General features: G+C 36.2%; 1 protein-coding gene across 2 annotated transcripts in view; it reads right to left on the reverse strand.

The window, feature by feature from the left end:
* Window positions 1–19095, reverse strand: part of LOC120531055 (MORN repeat-containing protein 1-like) — a 428485-nt gene that overhangs the window by 25213 nt on the left and 384177 nt on the right. For both annotated transcript variants that reach the window (XM_039756051.1, XM_039756050.1), the window contains one exon: window positions 6688–6758. In XM_039756051.1, the coding sequence (XP_039611985.1) occupies window positions 6688–6758 (71 nt within the window). The remainder of the gene's footprint in view (window positions 1–6687; window positions 6759–19095) is intronic.

Below are 19095 nucleotides of genomic sequence, written 5' to 3' on the forward strand. Positions count from 1 at the left end.
CTTACAAAAGTTGGGCAGGTTTCATATCGAAATTCTACGCGTAATGGTCATAACTGGAAGCTGTTTTTCTCCATTTACTGTAATGGAGATGAGCTTGAAACCCGTGGGGGCGGAGTTTCGTGCGACATCATCACGCCTTCCACGTAATCACGCAGTACGTAGAAAACCAGGAAGACCTCAAAAAAGCGCTCAAGAAAACATGCATTATATAATTGAGAAGGCAGCAAAACAATAAGAAGCGAGCGAGTGACATATACGACCATATTCATGAGTTCTGCTACTTCGGAAACAAAGCACGATGTAAACCTAAATTTTAAATTAAGTTCATAGACAGGCTGCCGCTGGCGTTTGTAATTTAGTGCCTACCCATATAAGGCCGTCCGTCAGCGGCAATCCAATAGCAAACTGCCACGGGTAAATATTCACGGGTGAAGGACTGTGCTTATGCAGAGGAAGATGAGATGGTCAGGGTGGTGTTTGGCACAAACTCAGCGAAACTGCGAGAGAAAGTTTTAAGTGCCGGGACTTCGGTAACATTAGATACAGCCATGGACATAGCACGACATGGCACCAGCCCAGCTGGGAAACTTGATGCATGTACACGGCGGCTCACGTGAACTGACGGAGTGCAGAGACAAAAAGCAACAGTTCCAAAGAGCGCTGAACAAAAAACGAATTACACAATTGAGTAGGCAGCAAAAAATATGAAGCGTCTGATACATACAAGCATATTCATAAATACAGCTACTGTGGAAACAAAGCACACGGTGGAAAAAGTCAATGTCCCGCTAAAGGAAGACAGTGTAAAAAAAACCCGTGCATGCAGTGTGTCGGTCTCAGATAAAGAAGAAGACGAGCTGTTTATTGATGCAGTAAGAAACGAATCGATAAATGAAACCTGTCATCTTTACAACGATTGACAAACACGGAATGTAACTTGAACACAACACATCCTACAAATACGAACCTGATTGAAAGAAATAATGATAATCAAATCCTTGATGACAGCAACACTCAGTAAAACTCACAAAACAATTACTGTATACTGACAGTCATGTTACGTTACTTTTAAAATGTTCCCTTTTCTTTTTCATAGCTTCTTTAACACACTACGTCTCCGCTGCGATACGCGGGTATATATATATGTATATATATATCCCGATCTACATACTCGAATAATGGATACTTTATTCGCCATCAATGATTGTTTTGGTAAAGCCATACTCAGTGTATTCATTAGATGAACGGTAAAAAAGTAAGAGCGAGGGGAGGATGACTTATTGAGGCATGCAGGCTGTAGTGCGCGTCAACTCTATCTGAATTGCGCGATGACATTTGAAAAATATATCTTTTCAAGTTCTATTTAGTCCATATGTGTCAAACTCAAGGGCGAGATCATTTTATATACTGTATTATTGTTATTAATGGCCCGGGTATATGAAGCGCTGGTAACACAATAAACTACAGATCCCATAATGCAGCACTTCAGCTGCCTTGCCGAACACTTACCGCGTTAATCAAGTCTAGCTTATGATGCTGCAGGTTATTGCGAAGCTAGCTCACACGATGCTGAAGAGAAAAGTTGATTCTGAAAATAGAGCCGTTAAAAACCGATGGGAGGCTGAGTATATGTTTACTGAACCCGTGTGTCTCATTTGTGGAGCTAATATGGCTGTAATTACAGAATTGAATCTAAGACGGCACTATGAGACAAAACATCAGGGTAACCTGAAAGACCTGAATGCAATGCAGAAGATACAGAAAGCAGAAGAATTAAATAAGAATCTGACACTTCAGCGGACGTTTTTACCCGTGCACAATCACAAAGTGATTTCAAGTGAAGCTGCTTTTATGGGAGACACAAATGCACCAGTGCAACTTGCCCCAATTTCCCTGTTGCCAAGTAATGTTTGCTGATAAACTGAGCGCACTGACTTTGCACGGCGCTTTGGTGACTTTGAAGAACAAAAAAAGTCCGTCTACATGCGGCTCGAACCTTGTGCATGTTTGGTAGCACATATCTGTGTGAGAAGCTCTTCTCAGTGATAAAGACTAACAAAACAGCACACAGGAGTCGCCTCACTGATGAGCACCTGCAATCCATCCTGAGAATCTCCACAACACAGAACCTCACACCAAACATAAACGAACTTGTTGCCAAAAAAAGATGCCAGGCGTCCAGCTCTAAAATGACATATGAGTAAAGACAACTGAATGATTTGATTTGTTATTGCTGAAAGGAACACATTTTATTTATATTTCCAGGTTTTGTTATGCAGCATGTTCATATTTGAATTTGTATAATTTTGACAGGATATATATTTATGGAGAGCAAAATCTTTTGGGATATTTAAAATCTAAGTTTATTTTTTATATACAATTACATAAGAGTAAAGAAATTTGAATGTTTGTTCTTTTAACGTTTACTTTATTTCTAACTTGTATAATTTAGACAGGATATATTTTTATGGAGAGCAAAATATTATAAGTTGTTTAAGGTTTGAGTTGATTTATTCAGGAATAATATTCCTGTCTGTTTTTACCATTCCTACCAAAGATATTTCTGTCGACTAGATAAAAATTCCTTCTATTTAAAATTTAAATAGAACTTGAACAAATACGATAGTTCATAATATTCACGCAGACTTGCACGTAAGAGCGGGAGTTATCCGTTTTAACAAGCAGCGTATTGCACTGATCTGAAATAGCTGTGTGTGTATATATGTAGATATGTATGTATATGTATATATATGTTTATATATGTGTGTGTGTATATATATGTGTATATGTATAGATATGTATATATATATGTTTATGTGTGTGTGTGTGTAAAAATATATATATATATATATATATATATATATATATATATATATATATGACAGCAACACTCATCACTCACAACAGTGACAAAACAATTACATTGACAATCATGTTACGTTATTTTCAAAATGTTTCCTTTTCTTTTTCATTGCTTCTTTAACACACTACTTCTCCGCTGTCAAGCGCGGGTATTTTGCTATATACTAATAAAAATGCCTTTAGTGCAAAAGATTTTTGTAGCACCTGGCTCCAGACAATAGATCCACCTCTCAGAAAGCAGAAAGACACATGCACGACTCAGGGGAAGAAACAGATGACATTGTATCTATAAATAAGTGAAGAAAACCTGCAACAATTTCTTACTTCTGCAAGAAACAGAGGCCAATCCCAAAAAGATAATTAGAATCATAAACTAAGCACAGTAGTTTTTAAGAAGTTTTATTACATTGGGAATCTAGTACCCATTAGCTCAATTATAAACTACAAGAGTAGTATAGTTATATTTTTTAACCTAAAAATATGCTTCATTTAGAATGCAAATTCATGTGGCAAACTAATATATACCATGATTGTGAAGACATAACTTAGACTTCAAAAATTCCAAACTTATCCTTGAAGTCTATCCTGGCAAAAGCAGATGCAGAACAGAAGAAAAGCCAAAGTACTACTTTTATTTGAACTTGAATATTTACTCAGTCACTGTTATGCAGCTATACAATACCTCAAAACCATGCACCATGTAAATTCATCCCAATTTGAATTAAAACAATGCAAAAGTGTGAAGATCCCTTTACAGATATCTTCGGTCACCTATGTGCCTGGTTCATATGTTCAAGGAATGTCTCCTGCCTAAACCTGTGCTGCTACAAGGCAATAATGGCAGACAAAAATGTAATAAAAAACAGAAAAAAGAGCTAGCAGTTTGGCTGGGTGGGACCTTAGGCAAACCCACCTGCTTTTTTAAACCCATACTTCCCTACTACAAAAAACCTAGAAAAGGATCAGGAGATGGAATGGAATCAAAACAAAGCTAGGATCAAAACCAGGAGGAGGAAAAAGAATCCGATATCAACACCAAAACACTAGGCAAACTCGTAACAATAAAGCAAGCAAGGAAGTTATAAGCCGTAAATCAATCAAAAGCACCAAATAAACTTGACTTAATCTCAACAACCTCCGATGTAAAATGATTTATTGTACTGGTTTGTGAAGCTTTGCCTCAAAGATGTCATTTGAAATAACTTCAGGCACCATGTCCCTTAACAACCAGGAGCTACATTCTGACAATGGGACCAAAATGGTGGCCTTTATAACTAAAACGAATCTGCATTGTGGTAGCTAAAAATATATTAATGGCAAAATATACTAAATTCCACAGGTTATCTAAAACTTACACACTGATCCAGAAATGACTACTAATATTAACAACCCTATAAACAAGAACAAAGAAAATTCCCAGACAAAATATTTTAAATAAGTAAAACTTTTTTTAAATTGTCAGCTTTATAACAAAAGCTTATAGTAAAAAAATCTTCACAAATTGACCAGATACCAAAAAATTCACAACAAACTCTTTAATTCTTTAACTGATCCATTTTGAGTAATAACTGAGCGTGTGTTACTATTTAATGAACCATCTACTGTAATAACTGAAATTTCACTTCTAGGATGCCAATATCAGTTTCCTTAGCTGGAAGAATCCTACACCGAAACGGTGGGAAAAACAATGCACTGGTTTAATAAATTTAAGAAAAAAAATTAACTCATGAGAAACAACTCAATTTTTTAAATATATGTCATGCCTCCTCCAATATTAAATTTAATTAGCTGGACATGTCAACCCACTGCTAACCTTCCAGCTGTGTCAATATCTTTTTAATGAGTACTTCATATTAACTGTTTCTACTCTGTTGGTAGAAAGGGAAAAGGTTATTGAATATGAGTGTGTCGGACAAAGTGTTACAGTGATAACACCAATTACTTTACTATGTGTATTGTACTGACATTTCTCAGTGTGTAACTGAGAAGAGTGATGCTGACATTTTAAGACTAAACAGTCACAGGATCTTTATTTCTAACCACAAAATTTTAAATCTATCTGTCTTTCGACCTTTTCCCCAGTACATTTTCTATCACATTTGGGACACATCAGCAGTACATTATATGAACTACAGCAAAATCATGTCCACCAAACCATTTTATACCTCAAGCCAGAGATATTGTAGTAGCTGGTACAAGGCAAGAACTGCCTTTAGAATGGATGTCCAGCTGTAACAATGTATGCAAACATTCACAGTGGGGCAATTTATACTTGCATGTTTACCTAGAAAAAAAACTACTTTAGTCTGTGAGGAGAAACCCCTTATACACGTAAGTTATGCCAACACAACACATCTTAAATAATGTAAAGTGGCTGTAAGGATTCAGTTGGAACTTTGGCTCAGACTTTGTTTTCTTCTTTAATTGTATTGACTTCATTTCTGTTTTATGTTAATGCTCATAGTTTGTCATTTTAGTGTATAGCTTTACTTTGCAATTCAATGTTATTTGTACAGTTTGAAATTGGTCGTAATCATACAGGTGTGCTGCTTTTGAGGTAGCTACCTGGTGTGACAGATGACCAGGGCCCTTTCCTGGCTGGGTGCCTCCGTAATGGAGGGACAGTTCAAGGTGGCTTATGAAGGGCACTATCTCCCCTGAGCTGCTATTTGGCTGCCCGCCTGGGGTGCAACGGCACATCAGAACTGCTGAGTTCTTTTATATAGGGCTACCATCTTACCTGGAAGTACTCCCAGGCCACAATTATGTGACACCAGAAGTACTCCCGGCATTCTGAACATAAGAAACCAGTCGGGAGGAAGAGGATGAAGCTTGCTGGAGGAGGATTCCATGCAAAGAGAAAGAAGGCAAAAGAAAGTGCAGTTTCATTGTGCTGTGCTTATTTGACTGTTGCTTGCAGGTCAGCGAATGAAAAATGTTCCTCACTTGAAAATAAAATGTGTGTGTTGCAGAGATTTGTGCCTTATGTCTGCTTGCCCCCTGGAGGCCACACTAGCTTCCATTTAAGATCTCCTCAACACACTGGCGAGGCCTCATCTGGTGTACTGTGTGCAGCTTTGGGCTCCATGCAAAAATAAGGACATAGCAGTGCTGGAAAAAGTCCAGAGAAGAGCAACTAGGCTGATCCATATGCTACAGGAGATGATTTATGGGGAAAAATTAAAAGAGGTGAGCCTGATCAGTTTAAGCAAAAAGAGATTAAAAGGAGACATGACTGAAATTTTTAAAATTATGAAGAAAATTAGTACAGTGGATCAAGACTGTTATTTTAAAAGTAGATCCTCAAAATCATGGGGACACAATTGGAAATTTGTTAAGGGTAAATTTTGCACAAACATTAGGAAGTTTTTCTTTACACAAAGGACCACAGACAGATGGAATAAGCTACCAATTACTGTGGTAGATAGTAGAACTATAGGGACTTTCAAAACCAGACTTGATGTCATTTTAAGAGAATTAAGTAGATAGGACTGGTGGGCTTTGTTGGGCTGATTGGCATGCTCTTTAGATTGTTCTAATGTTCTAAAGACCAGTCTTCCTACTGGGGTATTAATATAAAGCAGTAACAATGGCAATAAAATGAAAGAAAAACAAAAGGCAGAGATCCTGAGTGCCACAAAATCCTGACAGTGGCAACATTATCAGCAAAAAAAATGTATTATGTATGGTGTTACACTATGAGTTGTACATAATATGGTAAAAAATAAAACCCTCGTATAAAGATAATTTTATATTCCTCTAGGACTAGAAAATACTGATACAAACAAAAATTGAATGTCTGTTACGAGAAAGAATGCTTCTGACCTGTTCTTGGTGGTCTGCCTTCTGCAGTGTCTTTTTTTGAATCAATTCCCAACTGATGTCCCAGATAAGATCTGTTTAGAGAAATTTAGAGAATGACAAAAATTTTAAATATAAGATAATTGAAAATGCATTTAAAGAACCAATAAAAAACTAATACATTTTAAAAAGCAACAAAAACATTAAATTGTTTCGATTCACTGAGTATTCTTATGATTTAAGTCATTCTTTAGAAATGTACTATAGAGTACTGTTCCAAAATAAACACAGATTTTTTTTTCCCAAGGTATAATTTAGCAAAATCCTAATTATGTAACATAATAATGTGGTAATGGAATATGTTTCATCTCTTCTGCTCATTTATGCAAAGTTACAAGGGCTTTCTTAAACAATATGCAAACACATATGAGCTGTAGACCTAATGTTGTACTGTCATATCTGCTAGCCTGTAATAACTGGTTATCCATTTCCTTCACTTCTTGGTCTCCTGGTTGGCTCTGCATTACAATTCTTTAAGTCACTGGAGATGACTGCACAATGAGTAAGAGATAACGCTTCTCAGAAAATGGACTGCAATGTGGCACAGGCTGCAGTTTTTCTGTATAAAGTTTATTTCAGCTGAAGAGGGTGGAAATAACCAGAAATACATGTAAACATTTTTATACACAAAATTTAGCTTTTCTTTATTTATGAGGAGTGATACAAAAGGTTTTTAGTCTAACCTACCATGCCTACCAAGACAAACAAGTTTAGTTTTTCCACCTAACAAACAAAAAACATAGCTTTTCTCTGCCACTCAGGTAAAATGTCTTGTCTTGCTCGTACAACCTCTCTTAACATTTTCATCACTGGCACAGAACATCCCATGAAAATAGACTTCTAAACTGGGGAAAGGTAACAGTCATATTATGCCAAATCTCGAATTCACAGTTGCATACAGCAGACTTTGTAACACATGCCAAGTGAATTGGAAAATGGTCAAGAAGCAGAAGGGGGATCTTGGATTGTCTTCCTTATATGGCAAAGCAAATCAGTATAATATTGACTGGTTATGAGGACCTCTTGTGTGAAGTAATCAATTTGAGCTATACCTACAGCCTATATAAGCTTGCTGGCACTGGTTTAGACCTTATATTTCTCATACAACACTGTATGTAGTATGTGTTTTGTTATGTATAATGGTATAAGGCTGCCAGTAAAACCAATACTTTCTATGCTAAATTGTGAGGTAAAATATTTTAAGAAAGAGCAACATCTGAAAGCCTAACAACTATGGGATATTATATTGCTTTCTTGATTTGTCAAATATAAGAAAAAAACAAGTTCAGCTTATGTTCACAACAAACATCCTCAGCCAACTCTGAATAGGACAGTTTACATTTATTTTTGAAAAATATCTTACTACTCACATATTGTCACACCGTTTTGAAAAAACATCAACAATGACATTCCTATAGCATTTACTGACTGTGAAAACTACAGCACATCATTGTACCATGTCAGCAATATTAATGTCAGCTCACCCTAACATCACCCATCAAGGTCAATAACAGGCTAGCTTCAAATTTCATGTGACATTAGCTATTCAGCTCCCAACCATTGCATAAATAGCAGTTGATATTAAATATTGTACATCAACAGAGACCTGGAAAGATATTTTATGTAGAAGTTACTACCAAAAGAAAGTAAAATGTGTGATGTCACCATGTGTTTTCATTAACAGTCGATATGCTTTTGAGAAATACATAAAGGCATTTAAGCATAATTGCATTAATTATGTATCAAAGCATAAACCCAAAAATCATGCATATAATTAAAACAGGTTTTCAATTTGCAGTGCTATGTTTTGCATAAACTTGTTAGAAAAATATTAAAAATGGAAACCATATACAAGATCATGTAAATACAAAAACAAAAATTACAAAAATCTGCATACAGAGTATTTCAGTTTCATATTGTTTTTCCACAGACTCATCTTGTAAGCACACAGTGACCCATCTATCAAAAAAGTGAATAACAACTGTATTAAAGAAATATATATTGGCAGCATTACAATTTAAGAACAGTAGCAAACGCTACATATGTAAAAGCAGCACATAATTCATAATATGAATGTGAAAAAAGCACTCTACATACTGGCAAAATTTGAATTATAAAACAAAACTAAAATCCTGAAAAGGCTTGATGAACTCACTGATGGCTGTGTGTAGTGACCACTAATAAAAATCAGTAAATAGCTATGATTTATGCTCTAAATCAGGGGTGTCCAACTCTGATTCTAGAGAGCCACAGTGGCTACAGGTCTTCATTCTAATCATTTTCTTAACTAGTGACTAGTTTTTGCTACTAATTAATTTAATTTAATTTGCTATTTAAGACTCAGACCCTTTAAATCAGGGATGAGCAACGTCGGTCCTGGAGGGCTGCAGTGGCAGCAGGTTTATTTTCCAACCCAATTGCTTCATGAGAAACAATTCATTGCTGAAGAAGCACTTATTGTTCAAGTGACATTTTTCTGCTTCATTTTAGTTGTCTCGCTTGTTAAGATTTTGAACCCTTAAGTTCTTTGTTTTGCCTTAAATGGCTGGATTTGTTGCTTTAACTGCTCCTTATTAGCAATAAGATGCAAACGTCAAAGGAACCAGCAGTTTTCCATCCAGCTTGTCTCCATTTCCACCTGTTTGTATTCATCATTCACTATTTGGTTTAATTAAGTACTCATAAGGAAACTGAAGAGAAAGTGAAGAACTGAAAATTACTCATTCTTTTTATGCTTCAAATCACTTGGTTGATATATGTATGATTAGAAAGGGGAAAAAAATCTATGATTTAAGAATGAACCTGAGATGGAAGAGTTAAAACACTAACAGGCCATGAAGTTAAATAAGATCTGTTACTGCTGAGAATTGACTTCTAATTAAGCAACTGGGTTGGAAAAAAAACCTGCAGCCACTGTGACTCTCCAGGATCAGAGTTGATCCGAACATTTCTCCAGATCAAAACACCTGAACACAACTAAAGAAATGAAAACTCTGCAAAAGAGGAGAAATTTTCCCAAGTTCCATTTTGTAGTTGTTGACCCGAGACTCAGTTTTGATGTTGTGTTGACTTCCTGTATCTTAGTAGCTCTTTGTTTCTAGACATTAAATCAGTATTAAAAATCAAGCTAAATGCCACTTTTTGTAATGTAAGAGTGATTTGTCTTTAATGACACCTACTTTGCTTGTGTGGAAGGATCAGTCAATTATTCAAGGCTTCAAAATAAAAGAATCTCTTTTCTTAGGTGTTCAAAGGTGTTATCTGGGCACAGTACTGGGTTTGTCAATAGTTTTAGCAAAAGTGTATAAATGCATTTGATCAGTGATGCTACTTTTCTATATTGTTTCTCTATTTTTTGTTTTTATTTGGGTATGGGGGAACTAACAAACACTGTCTGTAGTGTTGGATCCCAACTTACAGCCAGTGATGCTGGGATATGTTTCAAATTCTGCTACACTAAAAATGGATCAGAGAACAGATGCATGGATAAATACCCTTATTTGTAAAATATAAATAAATAAATTAAATAAAAATCTGAAAAAATATAGTCAGTAGCCATTTTTTCTGGTCTACAAAGTGAAATGAGAACTCTATTTTCCCATCCTCGTCCCTCCTCTTATTGCTGTTTAAATCAATGCCAAGTGGTTGTTGTTTAAAATCATTCATAAAAAGATTCAATTATTTTTATACTGTGTGACAGATTAGGGCTTGCTCGCACCCTTGTACCCTCAGACCACTCGTCAGACCCCAGATAAAAAGTCCAATTATTATTTATTATAATAATAATGTGCACAAAGCACGCTCCTCTCTACAATTCTCTAATAATCAAATAAACAATAACCAATCACAATAACAATCCTCCAAACTCCCAGACGCTTAGCCACCCTGCCACCCAACTCAACTCGACTGTCTGGGATCTCCCACAGTCCTTTATACTCCTTGACCCGGTAGTGTTTCTCCCTCTCTGTCCATGTGACCTGGAACACTTCCGGGTCAGATAAAAATCCTTCTTTTTCTTCACCCAGGAAGCACATCGTTCCCTTTGTCCACGTGACTCTGACGTACTTCCTGGGCGTAAGACAAATAGTCTCTGGGCCTCCCTGCAGCGACTCCTGGCGGCCCCCATGGTATCCAGCAGGGCTGTGCATTAAAAGTCCATTGTCCATAATTCCCTGCTGGCATTCGGGGCACCTCTATGCTGCAAGGAGGGCTCCGTCTGGCGGCCTGGGGGAACTGGCCGGGATGAACGGTCGGCCATGTACCACAACTGTTACCCATAACAATCATGGAGAGCTATGCCCTCCATTACAGAGTGCTGCAACACACTTGGTAACTTCTTTTCCTGTGCATAAAGACATTCATTTTAATGGCAGCACATCAATAACAATAAATATATTAAAACTGTGTCATTTACAAGCTCTTTTAAAGAATAAACAACACCTCACCCAGTAAAGTGGTTAGAATCACAATAGTCAACAACTGAAGAATACCAGTTCAATTCTCCTGCAGTTATCACATAATACTATCAAGACTATTCAATGTGATTACATCTTGCCTAAAGAAGGGCCTGAGTTGCCCTGAAAGCTTGCATATTGTAATCTTTTTAGTTAGCCAATAAAATGCGTTATTTTGTTTGAATTCCTAAGACTATACAATGCAATTATTTCCTCCTGAGCAGTTCTACCAGTTGTTTGTTTCCCCTCCAAAATTTTAATCCATGACCAGGTGCTCTCTTGCCTGCTCTCTTCTAGAACACAAAGAATGAGAAAGTTAGCTTATGGAGATAAAGAGAATTTACTTAGTCAGATGTGCTTTAACAGTTTCTCCATGCAGGATCAGTGAAGTCTACTCATTTTCTTAAAAATCTCTTCCTAATTTTGCCATTAGCTGTGAAGCACTATCTGTGCCACTGTACCAAGGTAATACATTTCTTCTGAGCTGTGCACTAGGTCAATGTTTTTAGAAAATTAATCATTCAGCTCTCCCAATGGATTCTAAAAGCAAGAAGCTAGGCTGCTGAACTAAAACTATTTATATATATATTTTTTTTACAATTTCAAATTTGCCTATTGTTTATTGTTTATTATCCATTAATGAAAGAATTGCACTGAGCCATTACACCAGCCAAGATGTGTCAGCAAAAAAATGGCCCAAGATGAGTTTACATATAATATCAGATACAAATGACAGCACAGCACCACAAATAGTGCCAATGACTTATTGGCAACTAACAACAGTTCATAGCCAAAAAAATAAAAAAGAAAGAGCATCAACCTTTTTTGCCAGAGCAAATAACAGGCGCAAGATCGTCATACCACTAACAGACCATCTGTACACACATAATACTGGATAAGAAAATTACTTTCCATTCCAATCACAAAACAATGTTAGCAATACTTAGTAATCATATTCTAATGCTAAATGATTATCATTGCACTGTTAAAATGCACCACTTCCTCCACACTGACCTTAACAAACGCACCCCACCAGGGTAGTGAACTGAGATTCCCTCATGTATTCCTTGGTTACCTATGACTGTGCGGCCACACACAGCTCCCACTTCAACTTTAAATTTGCTGATGACAGCAACATTGTAGGCCAGATCACCAACAGTTTTGAGAAAGATTACACAGTAGAGATTTGCATTCTGAAACAGTGGTACCAAGACAACAATTTCTCACTTAATGTCTGCAAATCCAAGGAGCTGGTCATAGATTTCTGAAGCAAGAGGCAGATCACAGTCCCATCTGCACTAGAAAGAATGCTATGGAAAAGCATTGCACTTCTTGGGAATTAGGACTAGTGATGAGCTGAAATGGGCACAATACATCATTATTGTTGTAGGTCTTAATGGTGTTAGCTTTGTGTTTGAGGTTGCTATCATTCTTAAATATTATAAACAAAGTTGTTTTCCCCGAGGGCACACATGATGAGTCAAAAGCTGTTTACATTTCTCAGTAGGCATCGTTACATTGATATTAACTAGATCTCCTATGCAGCTGGCTTAAATACACCCTCAGATCCTGACAGAGCTATCACCTTCTGCTTCATGGAAGGCTGCATTGAGGCTTCAATGTACTTCTCACCAACAAGCTTTGTTTTCCTTTACATGTCGCAATCTACTCTGCTTGTTGTTGAATGGTTTCTTAGTTGTGGCATGCCCTACTAAACCAATTTTTTATATTTCTTTGCAGGGTACTTTGGTGCCTGATGTTCCTATCAGGTTGTAAGAATTTTATTGGATGTCCTTTTTCTTTAAGGAAGTGATCTTTAAACACTGTTCATCATATGCAGATGTATTTTTTAGTCTTCCACAATGCTTTCCTCTCTCACTTGCAGATTCTTCAAATTTCTTTAGGATACCTTTTGCCACCAAGTCCAATTTGGTGTGCTATTAATAATTGACAAACACCTGATTTTATACCTGTCAACATGCGTAACCCTCTGTCATGTTCAAACTTTTCCTCAAGCCTTTCTGGTATTTGTGGTTATCATCTAATATACTAATATTCTTAGTTAAATATTACTACCTGCACCTTTGGCTTGGGTAGTAACTACCTAATTAATCTGAAACAGGCTTGCTGTTAGTAGAGCTTAAAGTATACACAGAATGGCTAGAGTCCCTTGAGGATATATTTAGGCGTTCAAAACTGTGTTGTTTGCTGTTCTCACAAGATGTCAGCAAGTATATGTAAAACATTTGTTACTTGCTATTGTATCAAAGTTTATTTGTGTTTAATTTAATGTGATACATGGATTTCAAAAGCACAAAATAATTAAAATTTCCAAAATAAAGGTACAACTCCCCACCCCAGGGCAGTACAACAGGTGATCTAACCATCAAAGACATTCCTCTAAACCCAGCAAAAATAACATTAAAAAGCAGCAGGGTCAAAAGTGCCTGGACCCCCCAGAGAGATAGCCACCATACCCAGCGGGGCTGGCGAGAAGAAGTTAAGGTCAAGCATCAAGGTCAGTGGTGGTGGTTGGGAGCATGCACTGATACAGCATGTTACACACTCACCACACGAGTTAGTAATGAGTCATTGAAAAGCGGTTATCTGAACTCTAAATGTCTTGATATCTATGAATATTGAGATTGGGTAACTGATTAATCCATACTACATTGTACATATTTGGGTTTGGCCCAAATACAGTATATGTGCATGGATAAAACTGCTTTGCTCTGAATTAACAGCATGATTTCAAACTATTTTAAACTAGAATGTGGTACTTGGCAAGGATGCCCTCTATTTGCTATTGGGCCATTGGCTATTCACTTTCAAAATGCATTAGCGATAAAGGGGATTATAAGTGAAGGACTTGAATAGAAAATATTAATATACACAGATGATATGGTACTGTATATAGCACATCCACAATCATCAAGGTGCTTTTCCCACTGAACTTTCTAGTACAGAATACTATACTGGACATTTATCTGTTTATTTTATCAGAACAGTTTAAAAATCTAGGGGTAAACAAGAAAATAAAAAGATATTTTTTTAACACAATTTTGCTGTCAGATTGTAAAAAATTAAACAAGAAGTGAGCAAATGGTCTACTCTTCATCTCACATTAGCAGGGAGAATTGATACTGTCAAGATGAACATCCTTCCCAAGCTTCTTCTTCTGTTTCAGAGAATTCCTATATACATTAACAACTGGTTCTTTAAGAAATTAGAATCAATTTTAATCTAATTTACCTGGAAATCGAGATGTCCACAACTCAAAAAGAAACTCTACAAAGACATAAAGAAGAAGGTGGCATGGCACTACCTAATGTTCAGTTTTATTGCTTGGCAGCAAATATAAATGCTGTGAAGTCCTGGAAATTGACACAAAAGCCTGGTTTGCAATTGAAATAAAATCTTGCTGTACTTCATATACTGTACTTTATATGCCCTGCCTTGTGCCTCAGTAAATACTAATTAAATATACATCAATATACCAATAATCAAATTGTCTGTCACTCAGAATATGGAACTGATGCAGGATGCACTTAAAGGCAGATAAGATTTAACCTATTGCACCTCTACATGATGATCACCTTTTCCAACCCTCTCAGTCCTACACAGTATTTAATCTTTGAAAAATGTCTGTGGTTTTGTAGGATTTTTTTTCTTTTTTTTACAAAAACATTTTCTGATTTGTTTTCACCTTCTTTGCATAGATCGCAATTTTGCAATAAACATGGAATATATTCTGACAGGATTTATCTTGGATTAACTTTTTATTACATAAAATCTGCAATTTTGGCAGGGGTGTGTAGACTTTTTATATCCACTGTAATTAGAGTAGTCTATGGTATCTTTGCCTTGTTTAAGGATAAGGGAGATCATAGCTCAATTTAAAAAAAAAGGGTTCAATTTGTATTCATCACATTCCACATCATAAATTTATCACATAAGATATGAGAAAGACAGCTGCTTCGTGAAAGTCAAAAATGGTTATAGAGGGAATCTATTTTGGCCAGGACATTATTTGGTGTTCATTGAGCCTATTTATGTTCTAATAACATGATGGGGGAATTGAGAAAATCTGTATCATTTATCATTAGCTTAGAGAGTGACAGCTTTTTCTAGAAAGACATTCATATCAGTGGGGGATATGTTAGGAATTTCAGAAAACAGATCAGATCAGAACTTCAAAAAGCAGTTATTGATTAGTGGAGAATTGGTAAGGAAGACCAATTTATTTTAATAGCCAGAATAAATGCATATGCAACTCTGCAGCTTTAATGGTAACAGTTTATGGGACTTAGTACTAGGTAAATAAAAACAGATTCTAGTGTGATGGATTTCAACTTCAGCCTTTTACTAGAGCAGAAGATGTAACTCAGACCTCACATTATTCATTTTGAATTTATGCTTTGGATCCAACACACGCTTCTTTCAAAATAAGAAACAAGATTTCACTTGTTGTTGTGCATGTGGACTACACCAGTTGTGTAACAAATTTTGAGCATATAACTGGATAACTGACACCTGGATTATGGGACATAAGTAACATGATATTTTTTTCTTTTTCCATGGATGTTTTGCACATCATTTTCTGTTGTACAGCATTGGTTACCATTGGGTTCTCTTATATTATAAGCTTTATTTCCATTCTGCATGAAAACATCAGATTAAAACTTTTTCTCATCCATCACTACAAGATATGTGGCAGAGTGGACTAACATCATTAACTGGAAATGTGGATGCAATGGCAGACAAAGCACTCCTTAAAGGAAACATTCCACCCACCCCACACCTTAGACACTTGCACTGTTAAATGTATTCACATAAACCCTTTAAGGAATAAACAAAAATAGAATGACTTGTCTATTAACCCTGAAAAATGTTAACCTGAATAATAATAAAAAGGACTGTACATAACCAGGAAAACACATATGAAGAGCCACCTTATAATTAATATAAAAGAGCAGTGCCCTCTACTTAGAAGGCAAGCCCTGTATACAAGATCCAGGAATACCGTGTTACACTGTACCTTTGTATTAAAAATACTCTAAAACAGAAAGCACCTGTAGCCTTAAATGCTTCAGTAGCTTGACGCACATCCTCTGGAGATTCAAACACCTGGTGAAAGTCACCCTGGCTAAGTTTTAGTGATACAGATCTCGAACCAACCTCTTTTGCTTTCCTCAGAACCAGATTTATCACAAACTGTTTTCAGAGAAGTTAACACTACACTGTATGTAGTTGGGAAAACACTTTATGTAAGCTCCCTTGTGGACCATGTCCATTGCTTTATGGGCCTCTGATAGTACATGTTATCAGTCGATACATCATTTTGATTTTAAAAAGTGGAGCAGCTTAAAGCTGAAAATCGCCTCATTGAGGCTTTGGACAAAAAATTAGCAACATTGCCCCCATTCAAATTCTCTGATAGGTCCATAACTCATAGGTTCTGGAAGTGTTAACAGTCTTGTTGTTCTGCCAGTTTGAATTTATGAACAGTGACGTTTTGAGAAACAGTGGCACACAAAGAGTGCATTCCTTTTTTAAATCTGGGACTGTTCCAATTAGATAACTGCCAATTCAGCTCACAGATTAGTAAAATAAACCTGCACATTAGCATTTCAAGTATTAGTATGTTATATAAGGAGGTCTTGCATCATCTCCTAGGATGAGAAGTTTTGCAGGCATTCAGAGGATGGTGTTGTGGACTTCTTTAGAGGGTTGAAGGTTGGTTCTCCTGCAGGAATTCACCTTCATGGTGAATGACCAAGTAAGTAAGTTCCTACTGTTTAACAAGTGATACAGTAGTGGGTTTTGTACTAAAAGGTGGGTCAAAAAGCATGGAGTGGTTGGGAGTAGAAGACAAGATGTCACATGGCCTCATTGCTGTACATTTCAGCTTATGTTTCTGCATCATTAAACACTGAACTCAACTTATGACAAAATGCATCATTTACCAGTTTACTAGACATCAAGATTGACAAAGTACTTGAGGATTGTACTGTTTATCTTTATTGTTAATGGCTTCCGCAAACCAATGTAAAGTCCCTTCATCTACAGTATAATACAGACCTATGCAAAAGAGCAATGCCATCTGCAGAAGTCACTGCCATTTCTTCAGAAACATTTTATCTGACACTTGCAACCCAACTCATTTCTAATTCATAATCCATCAGTAAAAATTAGTCTGACCTACAACTGATCTTCAGCTGCAAAATCTTTTCATATGAATTTTAATTACAAGATCCAAAGTCTCAGGGATGAAAATGTTTTAATGGTATAGCACTGAGTGCAAGCAAGAAGAGGTTTGTACAGTGAGCTGTCTTTCCAAACAAATAACTGTGAGAGAAAAAAAAATCAATGAACAAGAACATGCAAGCTTCAAGATATTAAGTGCACTCTGCCAGGAACACTACAGCATGCATAAATATGCTATTGGCAATCAAACATTCTTTACAGGATAAAGTGCTATAGTATTATTGCTTAGTAAGATTTCAGATGCAGCCCCATCTTACCTCTACCACACATAAATTGTTCCTATTATATTTTAAAATGCAGATGACCAGATAGCGCAAATGAATTTTTGCATGTTTAGGTCTCATATACTGTAAATTAAGTCAAAATCAGAAGAACAAATGGAAATCTATCTTAATATTTTAAAATTAATCCTAGCTAGTGACACCAGCAGGAACAATCTAGTTCATTTTAAAGGGTGCTTCCTTTGACTGAGGTAAAGATATGTTATGTTTTATAAGTATGTCTAAACATCTTCAGGTAGGTGGGTAAAATCCAAAAAACTGGAATACAAACATACAGCACATGCTTGTGTTAATAACTGTTTCATACTTAAAAATAGCAGTCTCTTTCTAAGGCAGTTCACTCCTAGGGTCACTTCTGTAAGTAGTATCACAATGTTTCTCACTGTTAGCAGTCACAACCTTACTCAGCTCATGGGTTAAGAGGTTCAATTCTTTGCATTTCCCTGACTAACACTAGATATCCCTTACTTAGTAATTTACAGTGCATATAATATAATCATTAAAAATAAATCCTCCTGGAGCAGGAAGGAATTAATAAGCATAGAGACCTAAGCCAAATCTAAAGCATTGGTCAGTAGGCAAAAACAAATAAAAAAATTTTAAAGCTGCAAGCAATAATACAGTAAAAATTTCAGAGGAGTAATAAGGAAAAGAAATAAAGACTACTGTAGGTGTGGTAAGGGTAAGGTAATTTGCTGAAAGTCAATATTTGTCTCTATGAGGTCTACAAGGGAGTACTGCAACCCTGATCTAAATGCACAATCTTAAGCATATAAACACTGATGGGCAACACTCAGGCTTTCTGGTGTTGTCTTTAACAGAACCCCAGGACTAGCAAACTTTGTAACTATTCTACTCTCAGTAGAAGAGAATAAAAACTGTTTGTCCCAGCTATAAAGTGCCTGGAAAAAAGATAAATATGCAACTTAAAATTGCATGGAAAATCTGTTTAATTTCAGTCTCACATTTAGGTCTTCCTGAAATAAAACATCTTAAGCTGTGAAGTATGAATCAATTGCCTGAAAACTTTTGTATCAATCAGTAACACTTTTTAATTCACCTCATATCTGTGTTTTTAGCCCTTAAGGCACAATGCACCTGTGTTCTCTTGTAGACAATGTAAAGAATGGCTACAAAAAACAAATGTCACAAGTAACCATTTTACTTTAGTATATAATATACTTATCCACAGTATATCTCTGTTAAATATACAGTAGATAATATGTGTGAATGCATATGACAGCAGCAGCAGCTTAAAGGCCCCACATATTCCTATACTTTTTAAAAGTGACTTGCAAGCCAGCCTCTGTGACTAATGCATTACTGTTATCAAATATCACATCTTTGATGCTACCATGAGAGAAAACCAA

The sequence above is a fragment of the Polypterus senegalus genome, chromosome 6 (genome assembly GCF_016835505.1).
Source record: "Polypterus senegalus isolate Bchr_013 chromosome 6, ASM1683550v1, whole genome shotgun sequence".
Classification (NCBI taxonomy): Eukaryota; Metazoa; Chordata; class Cladistia; order Polypteriformes; family Polypteridae; genus Polypterus; species Polypterus senegalus.